Source organism: Cricetulus griseus, chromosome 2 (genome assembly GCF_003668045.3).
Source record: "Cricetulus griseus strain 17A/GY chromosome 2, alternate assembly CriGri-PICRH-1.0, whole genome shotgun sequence".
Classification (NCBI taxonomy): Eukaryota; Metazoa; Chordata; class Mammalia; order Rodentia; family Cricetidae; genus Cricetulus; species Cricetulus griseus.
Genome location: NC_048595.1, coordinates 57,126,446 through 57,142,954, shown reverse-complemented (window position 1 = coordinate 57,142,954; position 16,509 = coordinate 57,126,446). Strand labels below are relative to the sequence as shown.

At 38.3% G+C, this 16,509-nt stretch overlaps 1 protein-coding gene across 10 annotated transcripts in view; it reads right to left on the bottom strand.

Annotated features, from left to right (window-relative positions):
* Positions 1–5,061: 5,061 nt before the first annotated feature.
* Positions 5,062–16,509, bottom strand: part of Elavl2 (ELAV like RNA binding protein 2) — a 130,888-nt gene continuing 119,440 nt past the window's right edge. For 3 of the 10 annotated variants that reach the window (XM_027400408.2, XM_035439806.1, XM_027400404.2), the window contains exons 5-7: positions 15,038–15,263; positions 8,409–8,447; positions 5,062–7,855 (exon numbers count right to left, since the gene is read on the bottom strand). In XM_027400408.2, coding sequence (XP_027256209.1) covers positions 7,525–7,855; positions 8,409–8,447; positions 15,038–15,263 — 596 coding nt within the window. In that variant the 3' untranslated portion in view covers positions 5,062–7,524. The remainder of the gene's footprint in view (positions 7,856–8,408; positions 8,448–15,037; positions 15,264–16,509) is intronic. The other 7 variants (XM_027400405.2, XM_027400406.2, XM_027400407.2 and 4 more) reach the window with 7 other exon arrangements.

Here is a 16,509-nt window from a genome sequence, read left to right as displayed (position 1 = left end):
AAAAAAAAGCAAATTTGAATGTTTCCAAAAGTACATGGAAAAATTACACACACAATTGCAACTTAAAAACAAAGGAGACCAAATATATTATAATTTTGAAGTAAAATGTATTAAATATGTACTATAAGTACATACATATACTCACCTTTGCTCTCCTTCTAGATGTCGTACCTATTTCAAGATGGCAAAACTGATTCTACAAAAGTCCACCAGAAGACACCAACTGTGCTTTGTCTTAGTGCCTCAATGATGAAGGGCAGGGTAACAGGAGCTAGAAGAGCTGGGGCCAATGGCCAAAGTCTCCAGGGAGACCTGGTTCACATTATCTGCAAAATAAGATACTAAAGGAGTTTGCTCAAGTGTCTTCCAGCTCAGGACAAGAGGGAAAAATATAAATTAAATCTTCAGCAAAGAAAACAGCCTGTGATTGGTTTATAGTGGCCACTTGATGTGCACTTACTGAAAAACAAATGGCAATGAAATATAAAGCCTGCATTTTTTAGATTTCCCTCCTTGTGCCACAGTATACTGCTGACTATGGACAAGGGACTGGTGTGCCAAAACATGGTTCCCTTCAGGGCAAAGGACAATAGAATGAAAACATTAGGGAAACAACTTTTAAAATATACAACAACTAAAGCAAAAACAAAACAAAACAAACAAAATCCCTAAGACTCGGGATAAACATTTCAATGTGTTTGTTTTTAGGAAAGAAAGGCTATCCGTTGCCTTACCATCTAGTACTCAAGGCTGTGTAATCTTAATACAGACACAGAAACCACAATTTACTTGAAGAGGCTTCCTATTTTTGATACAATGTCTGGGTAAAAGGGATATTTCTCAAAGAACAACTTGAGAAACAGAATGTTAGAATGTTAATACACAGTTCATTTTGTGAGGCGGGGGAGTGGGGCACAGCAACAATCTTTCTTGAGGTGGAATTTTTTTGTTTTGTTTTGTTTTGTTTTGTTTTTTGAGACAGGGTTTCTCTGTGGCTTTAGAGGCCGTCCTGGAACTAGCTCTTGTAGACCAGGCTGGTCTCCAACTCACATAGATCTGCCTGCCTCTGCCTCCTGAGTGCTGGGATTAAAGGCGTGTGCCACCACTGCCTGGCTGAGGTAGAATTTTATTAAAGAAGATTTATTATAGTAAAACTAATTTCTGGTTCAACTTTAAGACAACAGGCATTTTCTGACAGCAACTTGGACATTTGGAGTATGAACATCTGCATATCTGTGTTTGTAAAACCTCCCCTTTGAGAGAGGAGAGGATCTAAAGCATACATGCAAAATGTAGGGTAAACTTCTGATACAGTGCCCTTAGCACTTCCTTATATTCTGGCGTTAATTCAGACTCCAAGAAACCAAAGCTCTCCATTCACTTATTGGATGCCCAAGTGACCTTCTCACCATTTCTCATGGCCAGTAGCTATACCTTTGCCAGCCCTACAACACAGCCTTGCCTACCACACTTCATTCCAAAGGGTAAGTGACTTGCAGCTGGTGTCATCACAGCTTCCAGGAGGTCCACAGACAGGCTGGCTGCTTCTGAAACACACATTTAGCTATACAGAAAAGAACGAGAGGAAAACATCATGGAATTAAGTGGTAGGGATTGAATGTGGCTACTAACCACTCATAGATATAAGATAAAGCTGCAAGAATTGGTCAGGGAAGGGCTATGGAACTGACCTTTCATTTAGTTCTTTGTTGGGAGGGAAGGCATGACTACTGAACAAACACCCAAATGGAATATAGGTGCTAAGAGGGAATCACATTGGCCAGTATGAAAGACACACAGTTGGATAGTAGATCAGCCCAGCATTCTATGACCAGGGAAATGTGGGCTGTGTTTAGTGCCTCTGCAGACACTTCACAGCAGCTTCAAATGAACACCTCATGAAGGAGGCAAGGCCCCAGCAACGTGATACTATTCCAAAATCATATAATCTAACACACTGGACAGTCAATGTCACAGTGGAAATGGACAAGAGAAAAAAGGGACCAAGTTTCAATGTTTAGGTAATTTTATTTTATCATGGCTTCAAATGTCAAAAGTTTCACTATTTAAGGGCTTCCAGTTTCATCATGCTCTCAAATATCAGGCAAATCTGGAATTTAACTAGTCTATGCAAATGTTTAAGGAACTCATAGGTCACACAGTTTATAAATGAAGATACTAAGCTCCAAGAGCATGACAAGCAGGCAGAGGCTTACCTGTTCATGGGGCTTTCTTCTTGAATTCTCTCTCCCACAACAGCTTTTCAATCCTATCTGGTCAACTGTGATCCCTCCGTGTAGCTAAGTGTTCTTATCCTACTATTCCCTAGGCCCACACACATTGAAAACTAAATGTCCCCTTTATTATAATTATGGATTTTGTGCCTGAGGCTCTGCCCTTTCATCGTGTATTTGTGATGTGTAGTCCTTTTGAACTACAAATGACAACCTGTGGACAGCAGGTATATCTTCCACTCATCATGTCTACCCACATATAAGCTTGTGTTTATGTCTGGCATGTGGCTGGCTATAAGAGATATTTGAAAAACTAACACTGGTGAGCATTTCTGAGGGTCATTATCAGTTTAGTCCTAACCTACATCTTTGTTACTTAAACCAAATATAACATTAATACCAAATTTCAGGCCAGAGATTGTATTTTGTCCTACTTCAAAGTTGAATAAAAATAATAAAACATCTTTTTAATATTCAGGCTATTTTATCATCATTATTTAGTACTTTCCAAACTGTCACTCTATAGGACACATTTATAGAATGTCAACCCAACTATGAGGTTATGTAGTGGCTTAGAACTTTCATTTTGATTCACAAAGGACTAGGACAACTGAAAGAGTATGGGCTTCAGAAACTTCACAGAATGAAAGTGTTGACAACTGTAGAGAAGGAGCAGAGTGGATTCACATAGGTTCTGTGCTGTGACTGGGTTTGTATAAGCCACAGCCCATTAGCTCAGTGACTGCATCTGATGGCACTACAGTCATGACCTGGCAGCTTACCTGTTTTTAACCTTCTAGGTGATGGCTTCTAGAAAGAGTGGCACCTGCTCATTCTCACAGTATAACAGGCAGCAAAAGCACACATGCACTCTCTCTCTCTCTCTCTCTCTCTCTCTCTCTCTCTCTCTCTCTCTCTCTCGCTCGCTAATTACATGAAGTGGAATTCTGAACAGTTAACACTGGCAAAGTTCACGTGGCACCAATCAGCTGACTGAATTAGCCAGGTACGTGCTTTAATCTCCTGTCCTGAAGGAGAATGAATCTGAATTTTGAGGTGAAGAATGTAAAGAAAACTATAGGTAGAAAAATTAGGGACTATTCACTGCAAAGACAGACTACAAAAACTTGTTATTCAAATCACCATGGTTTTAATTGCATTTCTGTTTGCTTCTACTGTTCAGTGTTCTAATATGGTAACAGAGACATGAGTATCAAAACCCATGTCTGTCTTCTTTCTTATTGTACTTATAAAGTGACATATAGATACTGTCCTAAGAAAGTGCATTAAGAAACCTGGGATTATAATTCCTACACCCTTACTGTTAAGATATTTGCATTTTTTTTTGTTTTGGTGGTAACACTATGAAATAGTAGTTGTAAATTTACACTACATATTTAAACATCTTGTAAAGAACAGAATCTCGTAATTCATTTTTGTTTTTAAAAGGGAAGGTTAAATTGCCAACATTTCTCTTTAAATCAGATTAATTTGAAATGATGTTAACAGTTATTGTCATTTACTGTAACAGTAAATATATTGCAGTATAATTTGAAAGATTCTCAAGCACACATGGCAAAGGAATCTGAAGGGGAAAATGTAATTTCTCCACAAATACAACAGCAGCTTCACAATCCTCCCTCTTACGGGTTTCTTTTCTCCCACTATCTGCTCAAATGTAAAAGAACTACTGGCATTCAGACCAACCAAAACTCTGATAAAGTGAGAGGAGAGAGGGGCGGGAAGGGTGTCCAAATATCACACAAGTAAAATGATGACATTCACATAATGGGAAGTATGGAGAGTTTAGTTTAACTGCAGGTTGGAGGGAGAGGAAGAACTTTGCCACTTAGACCCTTCTTGGCTATTAGGTTGTGAATGCAGAAAAAATGCTTTTTAACATGGCTTTTACCATAAGCAAAGTGCGACCAAGTTAATACAATCAAAAAAGTCATTCGGTACACTTTAAAAAAAAATCATACTGAGTTTCCTGAAGTTTTATAAAAGTACAATTCTTGCAGAAAAGAATAGGAAGAAGCTGGGCACACTGGTGCTCACCTTTAATCCCAACACTCAGGAGACTGGCAGATTTCTGTGAGTTCCAGGCCGGCCAGAACTACAGTGAGACTCTGTCTCAGACAGACAGATGGGCAGACAGACAGACAACCAAAAGGAACAGCAAGGAATGTTTTTTCATCTATTCATCTGCCTGGGACAAGTTGCGATTAAACGCATCAATGAAGCATGGACAGAGCTGGCACAGGTCACAATTTGCACATGTGTGCTGTACACATGTTAACCTAATAGAAGGTGAGTTTCCTGTTTCAGAAAAACTCCCTTAACGAGACAACAAGTGGGCAACAAAAGTGTCACAGACCAACACCTATGGGGAATTCAATCTTCCTGAGGGTAGTAGAATAAAGCTGTCTTCCTCACATGCTCCTGAACTGGCTGGAGTGACTGTGTGTAAATCCTGCTTGTACAAATGGCTAAAGGTTCAATCAGTGAGAGTGAGAGCAACTGGGTCTTCAAATTTTACAACTAGCTGATGAAAGGCCATGTCCCAGCAAGAGTCACCCAGAAGTGCATTTGACAGATGACTAATCGGAGTATTATTCCAGTCAGGGTTTTTGCTTTATGGCTTTTGTTTTGTTCGGTTGTTTGTTTTTCCACATTCTCCTTTCAGTTAACTTGCCTTTGGATGCCTTCAGGTAGCATAGCTTTCAACTAGAACTCTAAGAACACCCCTTTTTAATTAAAGAATTTTTTACTAGACTGGGCATAGGTGCCCCACACCCCCAATATGTTTAAAGATACACCACAGTTCTTTCCCTTCAACTTTGTTTATTGATGTACCGAACATGAAAAAGCACAAAGAATCCAAACACAAAAGAAAACATGTACAGCCTCTTAAATACTCAACAGAATATATTTTCTATTCCAACAGATGTGAATTAAGTCATACTGTACAACTTCAAATAAATACCAGCCTTACATTTTATTAAGTGCTCCGATGAACACTGTAAAGTGAAGCACAATTTGCATGCCCTCTCATCAATGCCTTGGTTTGCTACAGTAGTACAGGAAAGAAGCGTGTAGCTGCTGTTTTCCCACAAGGGAAACCTTATTTTTTTTTTAAGTATATACATGTATTTTATTTTTTTATTTTTTTAACGAAGGTTAACTCTGACAATCTAAATGCACCTAAGGATATGAGAAAGTGCTAAGCCAATTGAGTTCTGAAGAGCATTGAGTGGGTCAGCATGAAAACTCGCTTATTCACTTTAGCACGCGCCTCACAGTATATGTACTGTACTATACTGAAAAGTTTTATAACTACAATTTTAAATAATAAAGAATAAAACTCAAAGCAACTGCAAAGATAATGTACAACTATGTTATGCATAGCACATTGCCTGTTCTAAGGGGAAGCATATGAGCATCTCAGTTTATACAAAACGCAGGACGTAACTATATAGTTCTCAGTGCATCCTGATGAAGGCAACGCTTGCCTTCAGCTTTTTTGAAAATTTATTATAAGCTAGATGCTAATCAGAAAATATTTTGTATTTTTTAAAATTTCTTTCATACATGGTAAAGACTTATTTTATTATTTCCCCAAATAGTGGTTTAAGCATCATACAAAGTTAAATTTCAATAGCATACAGATATTTATGATTTTTGTATGAAAAATGTAAGGAAATTTGTTCAAAACCTATGGTTATACTCATTTTTCTTTTTTTTTTACCACAAACATATTTATAAACGAAAATGTAGCATCACCATAAACAGCTGAAGCTAGACTATCTACAGACAGATTAGCAACGAATCTGATGCACTGTAAATTCAAGTCCTCAGGACAACAGAAGTGAATAAGCAAGACCTCAAGTAACAATGTTAATGCCATTTACAAAGGAAAAAACTGATACAAAACTTTCAAAACCTGAACATCACTTGATATGTAAGGGAAAAAAAATAAAATTAGCTGAAAGGTTCATAAACACAAGGTCTTATTTACATCACACAAAGCTCAGGTGTTAGCCTTAAACGTAACTCTCAAAATACCTTCAAATATACCCAACTCAGATCGCCTTTGCTGACTTGCTGCAGTACAAATCAGGTGCAACATCTTATTTTCCTTAAGACAAAACAATTCTTCAAACGATACTGCAAGTACATCACTAAACACCATGAGCTCTATCTGAAGGGATTTCTTTAGGAAGAACAGATTTTCCCCCATCTCTTGGTAATTTAAATTTCTTGCCTGCTCTTATATATTCTTTTGTAAATTTTTTTTTATTTGTTTCAAAATCACAAATCAATGTGAGCCATCTATCACATAGCAACCAGGATGACCGGACACCCCACTGGTGATTACGAAAATGAAACCAGCAGTGTTCCCTCACTGACTCAATTCCTCTCATACAAAGATCTCAAAAGTGTTTTCCTACATCATAAATCTTTCTAAATTTTCCAACCGTTGCAAATTTCCTGGTAAATTTTAAAAGCTCACTAGGTGTCATATGAAGAGATTTCTCAAAGTATTCAAGTCAAAATATTTGTTCCAGGACCAGTAAAAAGTTTCTCCAAATTTTCTTTTTTATAAAAATAGATGCTTTTTTTAAACCCACATCAAAGAGGCTCTTATCTCTTTGGCAAGGTACTGCTTTACGAAAAGTTCTCCAGTATTCTTACAATAAGCGTTTATAATGTCGCCCCCCCTGCCCCAGCCCAAATCAGAATTACAAAATAAATACTGTTTGTAACTTCATAAATAAAAATGTAAACTTCAAAATACTTTTCTGAGACATAACAGCAATGCTTTAAATGTAAACCAAACACAAAGCTAATCAGAGAACAAAAAGAAAAAAAAGAAAAGAAGAAAGAAAAGAAAAGGAGGTGGGGAAAGACACAACCAACTGAAGAGTTACAACACAAAGCCTCAATATTTACTCACAGGTTCAAGGCAGTTATGTAAAAAGAAAAGAAATGTCTTCCCTTAGCTGAAACACTTTAAAAGGTCCACCTTCTTCAAAGAAGGCAATAGAATGCAATGTGACAGGTAAAAACCCTGTACCTCTTGTCCATATTCAAACATAAAAGATATTTAAGAAGTTTTAATTCAAATACTAGCAATAAAAAATCTCACATATTTCTTAGGATGCTAAGTAGTCATTTTATCCCCATCTCAACACTGACTTACAAAGACATTTACTAATGTATAAAGTTTCTCTTAACTTGCTTTTGTTGTATAGTTTTCATATATAAATGGACTGAGGACAAGAGCTCATTAGGCTTTGTGCGTTTTGTTTGTCTTAAAGGAGACCTGCAGTACTCTGTCTCCCAGACGGTATCCATTGAGGCTAGCTATCGCCATGGCAGCCTCATCATAGTTTGTCATAGTCACAAATCCAAAACCTTTGCATTTATTGGTGTTAAAGTCACGGATGACCTTCACGTTGGTGACAGCTCCAAAAGGCCCAAACATTTGCCACAGGATACTTTCATCTGCATCAGGGGCCAGGTTGTACACAAATATGCACCAGCCTGTTCCAGGGTGCCCAGGAATATTAATTCCAGCCAGACTGGTCATCCCATCAATCGTCATTGGTGAAAACCTACTAAACAAAATAGGAAACAGACATACACACACACAAAAGGAACATAGATTGGTTACAGCAATGGGCTTAAGTTCCTTTCCCTTTTCCATTTCCCCAAATTTAGCAAGTCCCCTTTCCCAACAGATGTATACAGCTATTTGATGTGTCAACCGAGGCTCTATTTGTGGCTTGCAGTGACAGACAAACAATCCAGGTGTTGATAGGTTATGAAATGACCATTATCTGCTGCACTGAAAAATGGCAAAGAAATCTAAAAACTGGCTTCATGAGTTAAACAGGACGGAGAGGAGAAAAAACCAACACATAACATAAACATGCTATAATGTAGCGATGCAATCTGAAACAAATATGACTTTTAAAAAGACTGAGTGGTGTACAGTGGTATAAAAATATTCCATGAGTCAAATGCACTTCAAAAGCAGCTTTACAAGAGGCTATACATGCAAAAGAAAACCCAACATAAATTTATGAGGGTGGAAATATTGCTCCCCAAATTAAAGAACTTAATCAACTGTGGGAAGGGATTATGAGTATCATGAACCTGTGTCATTACCTCTTCACTCCATAAGCCATATTGAGCAGATTGTCCAACCTGCAAAACACACATTTAGCAAACTTCAGTGTTTAATTTTCCCCCTTGAAGTTCATGAAAGCTAGGCTCATTACTGCCACCTTCCAAGGGGATATTGGTGCACAAAATATATGTGATGCCTCCAAACACTGGGTCTTTTATCATTCCTGAGAGAATGGGACCCACTGTTATAGAACACTCTCTAGAGGGTCAGTGCAGCAAACAAAAAATGCAGTGGTCATCTGAAGAAAACAGCCAGAAACAAAATGTGAAGGTGCTAGAACAGTTAACATCTGACATCCCACTGGAACTGAGCAGTACTTTCATAAACTTCCAAACTTTACTCGCCACAATTCCATTGGTTCCTGAGGATACTGAAGCACACAAAGACTAACCAGCAAGCCTATGCTCACAGGGCTAGTAACTTCAGAGCTGTTTGATCTTTTAAAATCAAAGATATAGAATTATAAGTGCATTGAATTGTACGGACAAACTTGGCTGTATAGAATTTGTGCTGTCCTGCTTTATCAATGTCAGGAAGACTATTGAGGGTGCCTCAAGTTTCTAGAATTCACCAATAAATTACAAGTGAGGAGCAGACATGTCTCATGCATAGGCATATAACCATCCAACTGTGAGAATGCTCCCCACTCTCCAAAGACAGCCCCAGTTCAGAGGTGAGGCACAATTATTTTGTCTTTTAACACCTGAGAAAGGGTAAGTGAGGTGGATATCAGCTTTTTCTTTCTTTTTTTCCTTCCTTCCTTCCTTCCTTCCTTCCTTCCTTCCTTCCTTCCTTCCTTCCTTCCTTCCTTTTCTTTCTCTTTGTCCAGCCCAAGCACACAGCAGAGCATGGAAGAAAAGGAACTCCTCTCAGTTTTTATAAAAGCCAATGTATTCCTTCTGGTCTTTCAGATATGAAAGAATGTTGTCTTTGTACATCCTAATCACAGTCTCCAATGGGCATTTGTGTGTTTTGAAAGAACAATGAAAAGGAAGTGTTAAATTGTTGTAATATAAAGTGTAAGACAAGAGAACCAATCACAGTGGCACGAGATCGTCCTTCATTTATTTGGGTCTGCATGTTCCATGCCCTCTCAAATGTACCAGTTAGCACATACTATCAAGTCTGGGCACTGCACGTTTATCACATACCTGGTGATGGTGCATAAAAGCAAAATTTACCAAAATTATCATCCACCATTTAATGTAAGATGGAAACTACCCAGAAGGCAGACTGGGTGAGAATATTTGCACACACAAAGCATAGAGCAGTTGTGAAGAGTACAGAATGTCAGAGGACTTTGTGTTCTACAGAGTGAAGATGAATAAAGATGTCATGCCATTATATAAAAAAAAAAAAACCAAGGTTACAAACACCAGAAAAAATGAATGTAAATTTGCAACACCAACCACAAAGCGACCTGATACAGAAAAGTTCATCAAATTACTGGAATGATAGATACGGAATGCATTTGACAAATGGTATCTGTGGGACAGATGAACATATTGAAGTCCCTATCCAAAGTGACTAAAGGATGAAATTCAGAAGCTCCATTTTCCCTCCACCCACTTAGGAAAGAGCAACCAAACTCCCAACATAGGACTTCCTTTAAATATGTCTATTTTTAAGAGGAGATGGAATCCAAACCTGCCATGGGAGTAAGCTACTAGCACCAAGGGAAGACATCTCAGTTTCCAACGCTATCCCATCCCACAATCTCTAGGACATCTAGGACTTTTCCAACTAAGCCTCTCCAGACTTTCAACAGGCCTCATAACTGCCAGACCTGTTGAGTTGTATGGTCCCCTGATCTTCATTTATTTCCCAATTTTAGGGGCAACTCAGTCCTTGGGTATTTAAACCAAATTGTCTATACCTCTCCCACCTCCACCCCCTCTTTCTCCACTCTCCCCCATCAGCAGGGGTGTGGGAGACTGTTCAGGAAACAGCCCAGGCACAGTACCTAGATGACAACATGAAGCTGAAAAACCAGTTCTCCCTGGTTCTCCTACCATACATCTATGTGTCCCATTTGAATCTAGAGAAGGCAATGAGTACTTCATATTGACATCAAACAGCCTTTGTCCAGCAGCAGGCAGCAAATTACAAATTGTACAGCTACAGCTGTCCTACCTTCACCCTATGTCCGCAGCTCAAGGACTACTTTCATACACGATCACCTAAAAATGAAAATGGGGCCCAGTCTAGTGGCCTCTGCAGTAACTCAGGAACACACTAATGGTGATGTTTTCCACTACAGGAGTAATGTTAAGGAGTCAATTGCATGTATATTTTGCTATTTAAAACCAGAATGTTCTTAAATTATATTTAACACAGGAACTGCACCAACTTCAGCATCTACTCTCCAGGGTATCATATGCTTCCCAAGGAAGTCTGAGCCTCTCTGAAAGAGGGTGACCAATGTCACTCCCAACCCAATTTTCAAACAACGCATTATTTGGAAGACTAGATAAAAAAACCTAGCTTTACTTAAGACATCCTTTACTTAAAGAATGATTCCTAAGAGAAGGAAAATTGGGTTGAGGATGAGTCAGTGAGGAAAACTCAAGAAAGAAAAAAATGAACCAGTTATTTCCCTTAATTCTCATAGAAACCACTTCAGGAGGCTAGACACAAGTCAACTCAACATCTCTTACATGCAGTCAGAAAATTCAAAGTGACAAATATTAACACTTTATAAAGCTCACTTAAAGCAAAATCTTCTTTAGTAAGATACTTTAGGCAAATATATCAGTATAACATTTATCGGTGCATTACTATATTGACTAGAATATATATTTCATCTTTATCCTATCTTTGTATGTGTGATTAGAACTCAGAGTTTAAAGTTCACTGACTATAGAGTTACAAACCACGTGCATACACACGTGAATGGCGAAGACATCTGGTAACATTCCCTATCACCAAGATAATGTAATAAAGATTATTACGGGGAAATATTTTTAATAGCATCTTCCATCAGCTAGAACATTTTAATTTCAAAGAGGGATATTTACAAATACAGCATAAAACTAAGGTATCGGTCTAATTTTCAAGCTATCCAGCTAGTAGGTTAAGGAAAGACCATATTGAAAGGGAAATTTTAAAAAATCAATTAAAGTCAGATATAATGTGTGAAAAAGACAATTTAAGAAAATATAATTCTGGGCACTGGAAGAATTATCAAGCCTCTCTAAAGCATGGGGCAAAAGTTGGCTTGACATTAATTAAGCAACCAAGCTCATCAATACCTTCCCTTATCCAATCACATGGCATCATGTCTTCTAAGAATGATTAAAGTTATTATGAGGCTTGATGCCTGTGTCTTCCAACATGAGATCAAGCTAATGTAACCAGCAACATGCCTGAAGCTCAACCCAACGTTTGACTTAGGGGCTCTTCAAAAATACAAAAAGAATCACTGAAGAAGACACACAGGTCACTGCCTAGATCACACTCAATAAAGTTAAATCTACCTCACAAGAATGAATGAGAAAATTTTGTGTTTAGTTGAATCTGGATATCCTGTACTAAGAATATGCTTAATGAGCTGAAACTGTATCATGTGTCCAAATAGTTTGTCTTATTCTGAAAACTATAAACACATCAACAAGCCCATCAGATTAGTAGTGTTTAAATAATTCCAATTATCAATACAGATTGAGGCATAAACCTAATAAGCCCGCTTTTAAAATTAATCCTTATTACATGGAATTTTACTTTTTTTTTTATCTTGTTGAGTATTGAAAGTCCATTCCCTATTAAGATAACTTGTATTCTCCAGTCTCTCTCAGATGTCAATGTACCAGGATAACATAAAAATACACAATGAATTTTCTAAAATTCATGCTGGGAAGTGGCACACTCAAAGCAAAGGCATTATAACAACAAATATTATGAAGAAATACCTGGACCTCAACTACAGAGAAGAGCAAAGTACCAACAAAACATCAAGTCCTTAATTCAAGTGTCTCAAAGGCTCAAAGATGATCAATTTTTATTCAATAAAACAACATAAGGTAATGGCAGCCAAATTAAAGAAACCTTTAAAAAGCATCAGTCATACATCAGGATAAATTTGAATTGTAGAAATTAAGACTCAGCTTCCTTCCGGTACATAGTTAGATCAAACATACATTCTCTAGCACACTGGTAGTCATATTTTACCACTTAGATAGAGGTGGTGGGGTTAGGGATGAGCAGTGAGGTGCAGGAGAGAACAGGAGTCTAAGGAAAGAAAAATCTGTCCTAATTCCTGATTGTTCTCTGTTTTGTTCTCATTGATCAGCTGGTAGCAGCTACTCCTGAGGCTACCCAGTTGATGTCAAACATAGTGCAATAAGAAGAGCACTGCATAATCTAGTCCATAGCTCCCAGTGATCTTCCTGCCTCAGCCTCTGGAATAGCTGGGGCCAAACTTCCATGTACTGCAATCCTCACTTACTAATGCCAGGTTTCCTTTCAACTAATGTCCCTTGTTCTCTTCTTCTACAATGTCTTTCTGTAAGGGCCAAAGAATCTCAGAAATAATGGTAATATATACCATTAAAAGACTTTTTGTACTGTAAGATGAACAGAAGATAAATTTCAAATTTAATCACAAGGACAACCTTGGAAAACTTTATCCCATCAAAAAATAAAATGAAAGGGGGGACTTACAGAGGGATGGAAGGATTCAGTGAGGATGCTGTGGTACCCAAAGTCTAGCACATGCTACCCACATATGTGCTAGCCCGTGCTCATGACTCCCAGTGCTATCTGTGAGTCCTCTGGTCTGGTCTTAAGAGTCTAGGAGTGCTTTTCTAATAAATAGCAACCAAACAAAACAACATCTTTAATTGAAAACATAAAACAATAATCTAGGGCAGTACAGTTTTCTTTTAACAGCAAACTAAAACTAACTGGTAAGGGGGGCTAGAGAACACTGCTAAAATTCACTGGAGTTTAACTGTACTATATTTAAAAATACCAACAAGTGAATAGTCAGGAAATATGTCAGAGAAAAGGAATGCATCTGGCACTGGAAAGGTCTGTTGTGATTATTTCCTCTACAGAAGGAAATAATCAAATAGCTCATGAGCCTTTCCTCTCCTTCAATTGTCACTACTTGTCACCAAGGTCAAAAGTGTCACACATTTTGTTTGTCCCAATGCTTTTTCTCTCAAAATTACAGCAGCTGAACTAACTCAATGAACCAGGGAACTGGTCATCTTCGTCAACACAGTCTTTGACAATGCCATCATTCTCCAGAGAGAATGACTTAAGTAGGTATTCAACCTGGCATTTACAGAAAGTTTCCTTTCACACCTAAGTAACACACATAAGTATTTTTAGAAGGAGATATTTTAAGTTGACTTTTTTCTTCTCTTTTCAACATTCCAATGTACCAATGGGGGAAAATGTATATGACTGGGGCTAGAAAACATGTAAGTTAAGTCCTCTAGCTTACAAAGGTTGTGATTATGTGTTTTGGTAATCAACTATTTTGTCTCAGGAAGGAAAGAATAAAGATTTACATGAACTTATAAAACATTAACTTAGGAGTTAGATGCAATGTACCATACCAACTGACCAAATGGTATTTACAACATCCTGGGAAATAAAAACTGGGTGACTTGTTCGTAAAATCAGATGTTTACTGCTCCTGACTGAACCCCAAGTCACTCTTCTTTTTCCACACATAGCTGATGTGCTCTGAATGACTGGTTGTTTACTCAAGGACTAGCTAACTTGAAAACTTGGGATATTTATGCCCACCAGTGACTTCACTCAGTGACTTCTTTGAGTTAATCAATCAATGAATAACCACACAGAGGCAGAATCCAGACTGCCATTACTTTCTGTATGGCACAGCAACTGATTTAGATTTTTAATGAGCTGAAAAGAAAGAAAGGAAATGAGAAAGAGAAGAGAAACAGGGAAATGGTAAGGAGAAGGGAAAGGAGGAGGAAACATAGTTGCAAAAACCATGACTCAGAAAATTTAATGTATTTCCTCTCTGAACCATTACAGCTAACATTTGTCAACCTCTAAATTCTATCAAAAGGAGATGGGTCCACTTTTGGAACCTTAAGGCATTCACATAGGTCACGTATCTTTAACAATGTCTATATTCTGAGACAAAGCTAACTGAAAGAGCTCAACTTAAAGCCCAAACACAAAAATTCTTCTCAAGAAAACAGTGATAAAAGGAAAACAGCACATCAGACTTCATGGTCTGTAGGTTGGGTTTTCTCAAGCTGTGCTTTGGGCCCAGGCACCTGTGGCTGCTGGGTACCCTGTATGCTGCATGGTGCTTAACAGCATCCCTGGACTCTACCCACTAGATGTGAGTCACATCTCCACCCAAATTATGCCATCACGAATGACTACACTTTGCCAAATGTCACTTGGAGGCAAAATCACTCCTGGAGGAGAACTGCCCCCACCTTCAAAAGTTGCTATTTCCCCAAGTATGTTTTCTCTGTGCCCATTAAAGAAAAATAAAGAGATAAACAACAGTAGCAACAAACTCAAAGCGGAGATCTTGTTGATACAATTACTTGACATAAACCTGCACATTCTCCTTCAGTTTATTAGCTGGGCACGAGAACTGGACCAGACTTACCTAAAACGCTGTGCCTGCTGAGCTAGCGGTCCTGGGTACCTTCTGTTTGGAGACTGGTACAGCTGGGAAAGGATGGCCTGATTGGTTTTTTGGCTTGGATTATTAGCAAACTTTACAGTGATTGGCTCTGTGGCACCAGGAGGTTTCTGGCCATTTAGGCCTTTGATAGCTTCTTCTGCCTCAATCCGCTTGTCAAATCGAATAAACCCTACACCCCTTGATATGCCTAAGGTAGATTTAAGTAAAGATTTGGGAAAGAGGGAGCAGGAGAGGGGAAGAAGAGAAGAAAGGAGAAATTAATTTTTCCTTCTCACGAACATCTTTTCACCCACATATAACATTTGCCACAAAAATCACATCAGGAAGAAAAATTTTACCTTAGCAATTCAACTTAGAATCTCAATTTTCCACCTTTTTTAAATGCACAGAATGACCTATACAATGAGTTTTCACTATCACATGCTTGTCAAGAGGCCAAGAAATCATAAAGTATATAAACCCATGTTTTCTTCCTCTGCACTCCTTCCTGCCTCCTGTGCTTTCTGCAGTAACACCAACTGCATGCCCGAGTTCCACTTTTCAAAGCATGCTATCAGACAGACAGCCCCTTCCCTTGCAATAAGAACAAAACCAAGCATTTGCAAAAAACACCCTAGAGCAGATATAACTCAACTAAAATTCTAAGTAATAAGTTCATCTTAATTATATCATATAGCATGATTGTCTCTCAGGAAAATAAATCTAGCCAGGTGGTGGTGGTGCACACTTCTAATCCTAGCACTTGAGAGGCAGGCGGATCTCTGATGATCTCTGTTTGCTCTGGTCTGCAAAGCAGATTCCAGAGAGTCAAGGCACACAGAGAAACCCTCTCTTGAAAAACAAAAAGGAAAAAAAAAGAAAGAAAAGAAAAAAAAATCTGAAGATGGTCTGAGGTCTGCACATTCTGAGTCCCCCAGGCTTCTCTTTAATTATATATATATCATAAGTAATGTTGCATGGAGTAAAAGGTAAAAGAGGACCAAATTGAGTCAGTAGAACTGCAAGCTTCCTGGCTCCCCCAGCATTCCTCTTAACCAACAATGGCAAAGCAGGGCATGAACAAGCTTTTTCCAGTTTACGAGAAACAGCAGCCCGATTCTCAGCTCATTCCATTTAATTGTCACAGGTAGGTGAGCAGATAATCACAGCTGGTCAACAAAAGGTAAGCAGCTGCAGAGAAATGCCTTGTTGGCAACCAACCAGATTCTCACAGGACCAGATTTTAGACTAGTAGGTAAGTATAGATAATTTCAAGTGGGCCAATGAAGAAAGGAGGGGCTAACGAGAAAACGTACACCATCTTAACTTAGAGCAACCTCAAAAGGAAAAGGGGTCTGTTTGCCTTACAAGTAAGCCTGGAGAAGGCTCAGAATTTTTCTAAGGTAAATAAGACATGTTCTATACATGTGCTTAGTCTTGATAGCCTCTGTCAC